General features: G+C 34.4%; 1 protein-coding gene across 1 annotated transcript; it reads left to right on the forward strand.

Moving 5' to 3' along the window:
* Nucleotides 1–130: 130 nt before the first annotated feature.
* LOC124452180 lies at nt 131–13,668 on the forward strand. The gene is made up of 10 exons (XM_047002765.1): nt 131–263; nt 567–666; nt 1,040–1,219; nt 1,427–1,436; nt 5,305–5,448; nt 10,322–10,777; nt 10,949–11,251; nt 11,471–11,761; nt 12,374–12,660; nt 13,477–13,668. The coding sequence occupies exons 1-10, from the start codon at nt 136–138 to the stop codon at nt 13,666–13,668; spliced, it is 2,091 nt and encodes a 696-aa protein (XP_046858721.1). The 5' UTR covers nt 131–135.
* The last annotated feature ends 241 nt before the right edge of the window (nt 13,669–13,909 follow it).

A 13,909-nucleotide genomic window follows, 5' to 3' on the forward strand; every position in this document is an offset into this window, starting at 1 on the left:
ACTGACTCAAATCTTAAAAGCATATTTGAAAGCACATCAGATCAAACTTTTTTCCAAAACAAGGATTCCAGGTTTGCGAGAAATCTTATACATTTATTATTTTCTTATCAACCAAGGATCAATACATGTTCATTCATGACGCCATTATCGATCACATCCAATATGGAGCGAATGAAGTTGATGCTGTTCAAATCAAGATCGAGATTGCACAGCTCTCTAAGAAAAGTAGGAACGGAAAAACTGGATTTGAAGAAAAATTTGAGGTTTGTACTATTTTTTTGTGATGATCATTTCTTATGCTGATGCCCATCTAATGTATGTGAAGACTTAAGTTTCAACTTAAAATCGTTCCCGATAAAAAAAAGTTACATAGGAGTACAGATGAACTCGTACTCAGGTCGTCGTCAGGTCATTAATAAAAAAAGGCAAGAAGTATATTAACAAGATTCAACATTACATCACTCCTGATGAAGACACTAGACTAAACTAACTAAAGACTCAAGATTCAACGTTAGACTTCTCTAAATGAAGACAAAAGTTTGAAGGAATTAAATTTTTCTTGACAGCGTTTACAATCAATCACACCAGAACATCCTGAAGAACTTTGTGAAGCAGCACTTTCGGATGAGAACAAGAAGAAAAATCGTTATCCTAAAATATATCCAAGTACGTTATTTATACAAATTGAGATAGATATCTAGTTAGCCACTGACATTTATGCAAAGTGAAGTACCCGCCTTTGTTAATGGGGGGAATAGGTAATGTTTTGTGGCAGGAACACGAATAGGAAACTAATCGTCCTATTCTTCGGCGTGTTGAGCACTTAGAAACTTCCGATTACATAAACGCATGTCTTGTTGATGTAAGTTTAGACATTTTCTGAATAATATAATTTGCACGTGATTATTAATTTCTTATGTAATATAAGCATTTCGGGTATTGAACACAATATCTGAAAATGACTACCGTTATACAAAAAGGTCTTCGTTTCCTGGTGATTGCAAAAAAATGCCTAAAGACTTTGTCAATGATTTTTTAGGGTTATCTTGGCAAGAATTACTTCATTGCAACGCAGATGCCTTTGAAGGGAACCATCAACGACTTTTGGAGGATGGTCACTCAATATAAATGTACGACCATCGTTTTGCTGGATCAGCTAACTGATGATAACAAGGTTTGCGACGTTTTCATAAGAGCGGGAACAGTTTTTATACTTGATGTAAGCATGGTGGTGTTTAGTGTGGACTTCAAACAAAATCGGTTGAACAGGATGGGGAGAGATGGGATCAAAAGAAACAACTTGCGCTCATTTTGCCTCATCTTTGCACAGTGCAGTGTCATGCGTGTTGGAGTCCTTTGACGAGTATTCAAATTTCACAGAATTAGCAACGATTTGAGAACGTTAAACTTTATTTTATACTCGTAGTTAAATGTCGGTATGTAATATCTATAGTGGTATGTAATAGATGACTCAATTAGATTTCCTCAATGTTGCTTTGTTAACCTAGAGCGAAAATCATTCGTACAAATATGTATTAACTAGTGATTGTAGAAAATATGATTTAATTTTAAGTATTTTATAAGTTTTTAACTACAACGTATACGACGAGGCTTTATTGTATGCGGTGGAAGATCCACGAAAAAGAAATAATTGTATGTATTTTAAAAACAGCGGTATGATATCGTCTTAACGACAACGACTTCTTTACACTGAATTTATGTGATTATTTTGAACTTTTTTACGACCAACATGAATATTTTTTTTCAATATTTGCAGTCCCATCTCAATGAAATATTCTAACTATAGCCTTTAGAAAATAATCATTTGTTCCTATAATAATAATGCGTGAAAGAAAGAGTACAAGCTGGTTTGATTCCATTTAAATTTAATTCTAATCATAGATGAATTACATCATTGAATACTTTTCAGTTATCGTTATTTAAAACGCCAATCTTACCCTTTCTTCAACTTCAGTATATTGTTTATTTGTCAGGCACGTAAAATTAATATAGTACCTGCCTCTTTGGTATGTTTAAGCATGTCACGATTAGAAACATATGTTATTAATGTTGAACTGTAATTTTCAAAACAAACTGAAATGACCAAACTGCTTGTTTCAAGAAAAAAGGTCATCTTCAAAATCATCCAGCATTAAGAATATGCATGACTAAACTGTAATTTTCCCAAGAAGGTGTTTTTTTGGCAGAGTTTCTTGTCAGGGATTTAAAATGTGCTGAAATATATACGTATGTATTAATCCTGGTTCACACGAGTAAAATAAACATGAAGGTCGAGACTTTTTTCCTATTGCTCTAGAGGTGTATAAAGGCAAAGACTTTGGGATTTTCTTTAAAGCTTCTTTTTGTTCTTCTCTTAGCTTGAAATTTTTCCCTATGCTTGCGCTTATGTCGATTATGCCACATGCTTTGTTGATTATCTTTGTTTTATTTTTTGTATACGCTTGTTCTTGTCCTTAGTTCAATTGTTTGAACGAGGCTTTATTGTATTCTATAGTGTTTACGGCTTCTTGGCTCAATTAATCTGAATCATTCAAATTTTAGTGTCGGCTGATTGCAGGAGGAAAAATTCTTGATACACTTGAATTGAGCATCTTGTCATATCATTCAAAAGTACGACAGCCAAACACTATTTGTTGCTGTCGTTTTTCAATAATTTGCTTGGAGCTACGCTTTTACTACGAGTCCTGAAGAATAGAGTGAACTGTCGACGAAAGTAGACATTGACTGTCTAAACCATTGGTTACTTGTTTACGTTTTCGAATTCAGTAAAGTATTTTTCTTGCTTGCAACTCAAACTTTAAACAACATGGAAAAGATCGCTCTGTTTTTTGTCTCCCATCTTTTAACTCTTTGGGGAATGGTTGAAGGCAAACCATGCTTCGTCTTATATCCAAAAAATAATCAGCAATTTTCAAATTGCATTCGTTCATTGAGCAGATTTAAAACGAGGGATTTATTACAAACATCTTTCTTTGTTTGAAAGCATTAAAGAGCTATTCATTGCTCCTTGAGAGATAAACTCCTTGTTATGGGCCAATCAGAATAGATTAGTCATGACGTCAAATGAAGAAATTTCAACGTATTTAAATTCTTGTATCGCTCGTTCCACGTTATTTTATCACTTGTAAGTGTTGTAGAATGCATTTCAGGTGAGAAATGTTACAAAAGTATTGAGTATGAGATGCGTCAAAAAGTTCCAGTGTATTTGGTGATATGATAGCTTTGTGTTCAACATAAATCGTTTGTGAGTTGAGCAGTAGAGTTATTCTGTTAATCCTGTACAAATTCATGTTATCTCTTCGAGAAGTAAGTGATGAAAGCCATTCTTGTTGGATTATCTATTGCACCGAAGAGCCACCAAGAACGGACATTGAAAACCTTCTAAAGAAATTCTGACAAAAACCACAACCGATGACAACTTGATACAAAACTGGTTGGAAATGTGTCGGTTGTGACGTTCCACCTCGTACATTGTTGGAAATTACGCAGAAGGATTATGTGAATAGAATGTAGGCATTTAACTAGAATACATTGCATGCACTTTGAAATTTTACTTTGAGTAAAAGATAAGGTTATGCATAAAGCTTGTGAGACGATATATGTACGTTAACTGAATTCAAATTCGTCAAATTTGGTACACGTGCAGTGAACTTATTGTAATCATCAACTATTCCACTGCAATTTGTTTGATTCCCAAGCCATGACCAGTGAAGAAATTGCGCAATAAAAGTTGACAATTCACGCCAAAATGATTGTACATTTGAAACTGATTATCTGAATAAAGTGAATGGCTTGATCCCAGAACACAGGCGCATTTGCTTTCGATAACCTTGAATCTGGAGATAAATACCAATATGAAACAGTAGCGGATCCGGCGCTGATCAAAAAAAGTTATAGGATTAGCTGTTCGATTTCAAATTAAAAAAGTGCTTTCAGAAAAACACTGTTAGTTTTGAATTTATAAAGAGGGTAATTTTACCATTGGACTTGTCTCTGAGGAGTTTAGAAATATAAATATATGCTAAAATGTGCTGCAGTAGTTTATTTCGACGTACTCTAGATTCCTCAATGCTAAGAAAGTGGAAAATTCAGTCTACGCCAACACCAAAGTCCTTCTCTGGACTGCACTAATCTGAACAATCTACTCATACCATCTTCTAATAGATCATCGTTTTACACAAGCAACATATTAAAATGTTTTCTCGTTTTTTTATAGATTGTATATTACTGATGAAAGTCCCTTGGTCTCCTGTGCTATACATCATTTCAATCACTCTCAGTTTCTTACCACTCATGTGTCATGGTGATTCATGACCAAGAATGTTAATATGTAGTTTGGATTCGTCGTGGATGTTTGTGCATATAATGATGATGGGCCCCATTGTTATATGCGCCCACCTTTAGGTGGTCAGCAGACATTCATAGAAGATAAACTCCATACTAGACATTCGTTGAGTGATGATTTAACTGGGGTATTGAAGTGGTTCTCATTTCTACAAACAAGTAAACGGAAACTGCTGTCTCGTCATTAGAATCAAGCGCTACGAACAGATTTCTTGAGTGAGTTTCACCCGTTGGTTAAAATCGTGAAGATCGTTTTTGAGAATAAGCTCTGAACTTTGCTAATATTCTTTATCTACTCAGAGGTTAGTTCATTGTTCATTTTTGAGAATATCTGTTGAAGACCTGCTCTTTTTATTTCATAGAATAGTTATTTAGGCGTACGTACAGAGATTTGTTTTAGTTGTATTTTAAAAATATGAAAAAGGCAAACAGCTCATTTCAAAATTTCAACAATTTTCCCCTGCTTATTTTACAATCATGTTATTAATAATTTAGATCTTTTTTCATTACATTGATGCAACGAAATTATTTTAAGTATAAATTTATATGCTTGAAAATACGAATGTACACTGTTAAATAGTTTTGCTCAGGATTAACATTGTGTCAAGTGATGACACAATGGAATATTTTCATCTAAAGCAAGAATTTTCTTTTGATTCCAGCTTGCATGAGAAACAAATGAAAAACACAACAAAATACTGTCGCATATGATTGTTTCACATGTTGCAGTGCTCTCAAACTACTATTTTGAATTCATAAACTACAATTGCTGTCCTCTTCGTCCAAAATTTTCTGTATGAGCAAAATAAGCATATGCTAACCAGTGAAGATTTCCTTCGTTATTATCTCTCCAGTTTGATATGAAATTTAATATGGCTTAACATGTCCATAGGCGATTGCTTACGTTAATGGTGATGCTATTGTGGTAACTTGATGTAGGCTTTGAGCAAAAACAACCTAGTCAAAAGATTTGTAAAGACGCAAGGTTTTGCAAAGGAATATTGGACTGTGAAAAGAAACGTTATCCTACTGACGACGAAGGAATGCAGGAATCAAAAGAACCAGGGTTTTTATGGTGCGTAAGTAAGTCTCGCGTTTTGAATGATCTTAAGGAAATACAGATCATATATGTGTGTAAGGTAGAGAAGATCCTGATGGTTGACAATTTACGCCTGAATTCTAAAAGCTCACACAAACTAACACAGACAGAGTGGAGCTTCTAAATGACATGATAACTCTAAAAAAGGTAATTTTTACTCCACCCATTGCTTGATTTGAAATACTTTAGCTAAAATTTTTCTATTGATGGGGAAATGAGATTACCATTGACTAGTGAGATCAAGATTTTCTTGTCACACTCAGTGAGAGTTAGTGAGAGTGAGCTTTTAGAAAACTTTCTTAGACCTTAAGTGTAGGAAATAAGTGGCAATTTTCTTTTGTGAGGATTTTCTTTTGAATCCTGAAAAAGAAGGTCCCTTGCTTGCGAGTGAATAGCTGGCTTTCACTTATATCAGAAAATCTATTTATTGAAAAAATGTTTCGAACACTGCAATTTCAACAATTTTACGTTGCTACTCTTCCTCGAAAGAGCGCTATTTGCACAATAAACAAGCTAAAAACAGCTTTTTTCAAACAACAAAAAAGAGGCACGAAGTCACCCGAGTCTCCTAGGTGAGGAAAATCAGGTAATGCATTTCTAATTATTCGTTATTTTAAATGTATTGATTTTGTTGATCTTCGTTCAGTACGATGATATAATCACATTAATTTTTCATCAAATTTGACAGGGCAAAAACGGTATTCCAAGTTTCCTACTTGAAAGAAACGAAAGAGAAGTTCAAACAAAAGCTTGAGAGAAGAAAAGTTCATTACTAAAAAAATGCACAACGCGAGATTTTTTGACTTATTATGTGGACTGTTCAAACTGCCACTTAAAAATCCATTCCATAAAAATTTCGGCAAGATCTGCTTTTCAGCAAAAAAAATCTTTGAAAACACTCATAAGTGAAAGGCAGCTATAATAAATGCTTCAATAAGGGAGGGTTTTGAAAAAAATCAAATTGATTGGGGTCGAACATATTTTCCATGATTTCTAATTTAAGGCATGATTATTCTTTTTGTGCATGCACATCTCTTACATGCATGTAATTTTGGTATTTGTTATATATGGGCTTCTGTTAGTTTTGTTTCTTTCATCCATGCATGCGTTCTGTGTAAAATTGCTTGCTTATTGTTGACGTTTTCTATCTAAATTTGCATGTTTTGTGCTGGTCCTGATTTTCAATTTTTTTGTTTTCTGAAAAAGGATTTTTACGACTCATGTAAAAACATTGATTTTCGTAAAGGGGGGGTCATTTCCTCTTGTCCCCCAGGATTAATGCCTTTGATTCTGCAGTAGATTATAAGAAGTCATGAAAACAGACTAAAAAGTGGAAAAATTACACTAAATACGTTGCCTCTTAAAATTGTTAAAAAAAAAGTGTCCGTTCATGGGGCCAAGCCCCATTTGCTTATAGCTTTGCTATTTCTTATCTTTTGTGTTTTAGTTCTGTCCTTAGGGTATATCTCCCGAAACACTGAGTGAAATGCAATGTCTTGAACGAGATGGCGTGTCAATTTACTTTGAAAATTCAAAAAGCTTTAAATCAAATCTTGTTGCGGAAGGTAAAATTTTACAGTTCAACAACAAACTATATTGAATGTTTAACTACATTAAAAGTTTAATATTCAACAGCAAACTATATTGAATGCTTACTTTAAATAACGCTTGAGAAAAAGTACCGGCAATCCATGCCTTCAACAAGTTTAATAGCGTAACGCTCATTGGCTCCATTGGTATCCGTCTCGGGACATCAACCGCATATATGGTAGTTCTGTTTCAGACGTGATGTTGTTTTGTATTTCGCATCTCTGAAAACGGCGCATGAGTTTGAACGATAAATAGCAATTAATTTTGTTCTGTCGTCTGTTCTGGTGATGGTTTTGACTGCGGAATTGTACCGTACTACCTAATTCATATAACATCCGATAAATAGTTTGATGTGTCCTGTTGGTTTGTATAATGCATTTCATTAGCCATAAATTTAAAGCTTTCTTTTCGAAATATTAATTTTAGCTTTTGCATGACAATGTACGTCATTGTGACCTTTAGAAAATATCTTTTGCCGTTTTAGCTAATAAGGGTTTTTTTATTTATGTTAGATCTTTGGTCTTTTAATAGCGCACCGCTAAAGCTTTATTGCATGTTGATCGTCTGACCACTCTCAGTCTCTCGTGTCCTTTAAATCACCGTGCACAATGGTGTAGTTGCTAAGAACAAACCTATTAATTTTGATTAGTTTTTATGCATCTGATTTTGGCTTTCGGATTATTTGGAAACGCATGCTGTAAGATGAAATGACATTGCGGATTATTTGCTGTTTATCATTGGCAGGAAGGTCCTGTACAATAAAAAATGTGAGATTAGGTGTTTCTCGCGAGTAGGTGATATTCATTCTATATTTGATCGAATAAATGGCTCTACAAACGGCGTTCACACCATAAATCGTGATTTATACCTAACGTGGATATTGAATGTCATAGTTATAGTTTTAAGCAGGTGGATTGCCAATATTTTTGTCCGGAGACTTAGGCAAGATTCCGTTAAAACAACGATGTCCGTCTCTAGAGCGTTGTGTGGGGGGAGAGTCAAAATTGATATATTCAGTTGCGCCCGACTAAGTTCTGTTGAAAGTGAACTGTCTTTCAAAAGAAATATGTAGCGCATAACTGAATATACATATAAATATTCACTCTTCCTCCTAATATAAATATTCATTCTTCTACCTAGCGCTATGCTGACGAGGTTGGACGAAGAACGGCTAGCCAACGTGCATCACAAAAAGTAACCCATCCGGATCGATATCGTAACGTCACATCTTGAGAAACGTCATTGTCGTCACGTCTTACTTTCATAAAACAGATGTCAGTTGTATACACGATTCAAAGGGGCTACGAGTAATTCCTTTTTAAAGCAAGAGAATGCATTGTGGCTAGCTTTGCCTATTGCTTTGTACTTCATAATTTTCTATGATCTGATAAAAAACAACTAATCATATTAATTTAAATATCTGGACACACCTGCAAGAGGCCAATTTACTTCCAAAAGAACTTGGTCGGGCAAAACTGAGTACATGTAACATGAATATACACCTCTTCCCCACCCCTTCTTCCCTCAATTAACGTTCTATTTATGTCCGTGATGTAAAGCTTATGAGCATATATCGACTGAGAAATGGACAAATCTTGTGCATACACTACATACCAACGGATCAAAAAATTAATATTTTCACTTTCTCTTCCGTATGCATGTGTACAGTATCTTAATGACCATGATTTTTTGCCCAATTGATCAGAAAATACTGTCAATTGTTATGCTGATTTCTAAGATCGCCAGCAAACGTTGAAAAAGTTTTAGTCGCAAAATGTTGTCGGACAACAAGGCGAAGCACGTATAGTATAAGATGCGTTACGTAGTGTGTATCGACAACAAAGGATTTCTTTATAAAAATCAAACTTGCCTAGTTCTTTCAGCTTCCTAATGATTATATTCAACACGGAAGAGCCCACGCCCTTTAAGTAACACTTCATATCGTGAACAATTCATATTGACTGCATAACTCCTAACTCTTAACACATACGCCCGTAAGGAACACAAATCACCATCCTCTAGGCTCTAACTCTCACTTAGTACAGTCTAATTGACATTGCCTTCCCTGTAATGACCGATTTCTGCACTTTGTCAGGCAGATTTCTGAGAGCGCCTACAAGCGTCGTATATATTTTAGTCGTGTGATGTTGCTGGGCAACCAAACGAAGCACGTAGCACTACACAGGACGTATTATAGAACGTGTGTCACAATCAAGAATTTTTTCAGAAATTGCAACTAGGCAAATTCTTTTCATTGACTTCACCATTATAATCAATACGGAAAAGTACATCTACATTAATATCTTTATAGATACGAAAACAACCTTATGGAAATTTTCTACCTATATTGGGTACTGCGAATCATTTAAGTGTAAGAGAAATGACTTATTATTTGCTTTGAGAATGTGCTCGTTTTTCAGCAATTTTTGTCTTAAATATAGTTGTATTTTATCGACCTTCGCGTTAAACCCTCTCTGCTTAGGATGGAAGTAATGCAATCACACCTTGATGTATGTTGATGAACTCGTTAATGATGGGAAAAGAGGTGACTGTATGCTGTTTTTTTGTTCTACAATAAACACGGCTATTTATTTTTTATCTCGAAATAAAATTATCTAATAAACAATCACTGTGACTTTGATTAGCAATATGTTGACTCTATATGTGCGGGGTGCAATTTGGCTATAGACGTCATAGTATTTGGTCAAATTTGCCTCTCAGGACATCCGTTTTTGAACAGATGGATGTCAAAGACTATTGTCCTAACTGTTCCGGTAATGGCTTTAAAAACGTTTATTTTTACTTCTACCCCTATTAATGCAAGACTCAGTGTGATAATTCAGATACGTACTATTTCATCGAATACAAATCGTTACACATAAATGATTATGAAATATATTGAGTTTAGGTTTATATTACATGGTTTTATCATCGCCAGTGTCGTGCAACAAGGTAGGATTGTCAGTAATAGTTCGATAAGTTTTTTTGCTTTCGCAATTGAATTAGTTAGTCATGATAACATTATTATATGTAGATAGTGTGTCTTGTGAATCTACATTGCAGTTTTGTTTGTTGATAATCGCAATACTTTATAATTTGATGAAATTTCCTCCAGTTATGACTTGTCAGTTCATATTCGCAAATATATGCAAAAATTATATATATAGTTTGTATTTGAAAATATGTGTTATCAATACAATTTATATTGTTGAGTATATGTAAGAGTTCTGTGTGTAACGCTCAATCTCTATTTTTCTTTGATCGTAGGAACCACTTTTTTCCTGAAACATATAAAGTCTGGAATGTGTATATACGATGCTAATTTAACACAACCAATTAGTGAAACGCTTGATCTTCGTTATTTGGAACTTTCAGACAACTGCCTTGATCAGGCATCTCAGTTCAAATTTCTAAAGAATGGCGCCGTATTGAAATTGAATGTGCCAGGTTGTCTTGAAGAAGCGGAAAATGCAACAGGTTATGATCTTCATATGTTAGGTATCGTCACTGATACAAGTATTATTAGTGATGGTGCTTGTGCTGACAACGAGGCTGTCGCCCAAACCTCTTGGGGAGGTCTAAGAACACGGTCTTACCGTCCAGTAAAAAGTAGTTCGTGTGTATTACCTGGTACATCTCAAGGGCTGAAAGATACTCTTGGTATTGATCCATACCTACGATTGGCAGTTTGTAAAGATGAAGAAAACAAACGATTTCATTTTGGTACAGTAACATGGCAAATCGGCTATTTTTATACCATAAGAATAAATTTTATACGTTAATGACATGAAAGAGTTTCCTTTAATATCTCTTGATTGCTACTTTGATCAGTTCTTGAAACATAAAATCCAATACATTTGAGCACATGTATCACATTTTGTATGTTTCCAATAGGGTCTGTGACATGTGCCGGACAAAAGATAACGAACGCCAACTGTAATAAAAATCAATATATGATAGTAAAGACTGCTGAATATCGTGGATTGAGCGAAGGAAGCATTTGTGGTTCGAGTTATAATTACAGTTGTAATACTAATGTTAGACGTTATCTAAAAAGACATTGTGATGGCTTGCACGAGTGTAATATAACAGTCGATGAAAATATCTTTCCTTCCAATACTTGTCCTGGTTTGGACAAGTATCTTTACTTTGAATATCAATGTAACGACACAATGTCGTTATTCAAAGAGAATTGGGGTAAGTAATGTGTACATGAACACGTGCTATTGATTGATTTTCACTTGATGTCGACTTATTTATACCTTAATATTTCTATAATCACTATCAATGCAACAATTCAGCCGCCCTTCATCTGCAAATAAGAGATGAATCAAGCTATAACAATACCTGAATATTTGAAAATAATGCGTAAGCAATGCATGTCTATCAATTAAATTTGTTGTACCTTTTTTTTAGTCACAGATGCACAGTTATCCCAGTGTACATTGCCAAACGAAGGCGTTGTGCAACTTTTTACCCAGCATGAAAATTTTTCCGTTTGTGAAGATGGTTCTTTGAATAGCCTGAAAGATAATGTTTGCCGTTGGCTTGGCTACCCCAAAGCTGACCAAAAAGAAAGATGGAAGCCGGCTATTAATAGTTCAGTATTTAAAGCTGGAAATGTTAGCTGTGAAGCTAATGCAGCGACTTTAACTCAATGTACCATTACGCCAAATAATGGTTGTTCCATGTATTCATATTTCAAATGTAAGTTTTATATATAATTATGCATATTTTTCCAGGGAAAAGAATACCTATTAGTGTCAGTGTAGTGACGAATAGTATCAGTGTATTACTATACATTGTAGTATTAGTGTAGTGACTGGTTCATGAAACGATCACTTTATAGCTTACACTTCCACATGTAGCAAGATCATAAACTTTTGGAAAATTTAGTAAAATAAACATGGATCACCCCCATCGTCAGCTTTTGCTTCGTACATGTCAAATTTCCATAGCATTTTTGCATGTTTGGATCAAGCCTTCCAACTCAAAAACCATTAAAACATTTTCAGTAGCTATGGATGAAGAGGCATTTTGTGAAAATTATGGCATTTCAACTATTACGTACATATTACCATTATGTATTGGGTTGTATAATCCCCAGCATTGTCTTAAGTTATTTAGTAGAATCTTTCAGTGAGCTAATGTTATGGTTCATAAAATAATTTTTGTATACTTCTTTCTATTATAGTAATTTTTCGTTACTCACTTGTATAAACATAAATATCCGTAATTGCAACGAAGCTATATTATTACCTATACATCTTATCATTCCAACTGTTCAGTGTGTTTCTATTAAAATCTCTTCTACTTAAGGTCGTGTATGTGATGACCCTGTATTAAAAAACACAAAAAACTTCCCAGACTCCTCGTTTACTGCCTCAGCCTCAACCCAGAACCATAGTGCAAAAGCTGCAAGAATATCAAGTGGAAGTTCATGGTGCGCTCCTGCTGCAGATGGCAATCATTATCTTCAACTGAATTTTCCGAGTCTTTATACAGTTAACGCTATCGCAATCTTTGGAGACAGTTCAACTTCGAACCATGTAACCGAATATCATTTGAATACAAGCATTGACAGCGTAAGCGGGAAGTTGAGAAAGGTAACACTAAAAATGTTTGATTGCTTTTGTATTATCAATGAAGATGCGCACATAATAGAATTTTGGTGTAATTAGTGGTGATCAATTTATCACATAGCACTATACATATTATTATGTGTCTTTGTAAACTTCCTATTCTCTTCGCACTGAAGATAGTATAAAGTATGCCGAAACATGTTTGCCTTAACAAAAAATTTTTTCGTGTATTTAAATGTTTTATGACAATTGTGCTACTACGAAGTTATAGGAAAATTGGTGGTAAATTTCAACTTTACTGTACAATTTGCATCAGATCTGAGTAAAGACCCTGAATTATGCGAACAGGACTTTCTCTTAAAGTAGAAAAGAAATTTCCTATACTTTGTTCACCGCTTTTAAAAAAACAGCTTAAAGAAAGTTTTAGTTTCATTAGTTTTTACAAAAATCTTCACCTTTGCTTGAAAAATATGACTGATAAAGCTTGGTATATCCAGGAGTTTAAAAAAGCTGTTGCTAGGTACTTTTTACTCCAAAATGCAAATGTCTTCGGTTAAGCAAATGTTTTGTTAAACGAAGCCTTGGTTTCATCGGGGAATTTTCAATAAAGTTGATGTATTTATTGCACAAAATAAAACTTTTGTCAAATTACCTAGAATTCAATGGACATGGAAATTGCAGATTTTCATTGGACAAGGAAGTTTCTAAAAACGATTATACAGCCGACTGTGCTAACTGCATGCTCTGAGGTTTCTAATACACGTCTCTCTTATGAGTCTGCATTACTACATTTTCATGATCTTGGTCAACACATGAATTATTTCCTTTATAATAATTGAGAATTTGAAAGGGAACAAGGATGGTTACAGTGATGCAGCTATACAGAAATTCTCTGGAGGTATTAAAGGCAAAAGTTTGCGAATCATTCCAGTGAAGTTTGTTGGTAAACCGTGTTTACGAATTGAAGTGTGTGGTGGAGGTAAGAAGCAAAAGACACTCTTAATATACATACCTAGGCAACAAAAAATTTAATTAAAACAAATCTTTTCAAACGATTTAGAGTTTTCACACATGCATAAATAGACAAAAACAGAAAACCTATTTCGCATCAGCTCTATACGTGGTTAAAAATATTTCATTGAAAGTATGATTAACTCAGATATTTCTGTTGAGAAAGACGTTGAAATGCAAAGATTGCTTTTTTTGCAACTGTTGAGATTAGTTATTATACGTTCTTCCTTTTCATGACGTTTCATGGAATGAAAATGCTCAG

The sequence above is a fragment of the Xenia sp. Carnegie-2017 genome, unplaced genomic scaffold (genome assembly GCF_021976095.1).
Source record: "Xenia sp. Carnegie-2017 unplaced genomic scaffold, XeniaSp_v1 HiC_scaffold_24, whole genome shotgun sequence".
Taxonomy (NCBI): domain Eukaryota; kingdom Metazoa; phylum Cnidaria; class Anthozoa; order Malacalcyonacea; family Xeniidae; genus Xenia; species Xenia sp. Carnegie-2017.

Excerpts from the sequence above, each read along its gene's own strand:
- LOC124452180 (XM_047002765.1), top strand. The coding sequence starts at position 136 with ATGACGCCATTATCGATCACATCCAATATGGAGCGAATGAAGTTGATG. Across the intron at positions 264-566 it reads GATTTGAAGAAAAATTTGAG|CGTTTACAATCAATCACACC; the intron begins GTTTGTACTATT and ends TTTTCTTGACAG. Across the intron at positions 11,762-12,373 it reads CATGTATTCATATTTCAAAT|GTCGTGTATGTGATGACCCT; the intron begins GTAAGTTTTATA and ends CTTCTACTTAAG.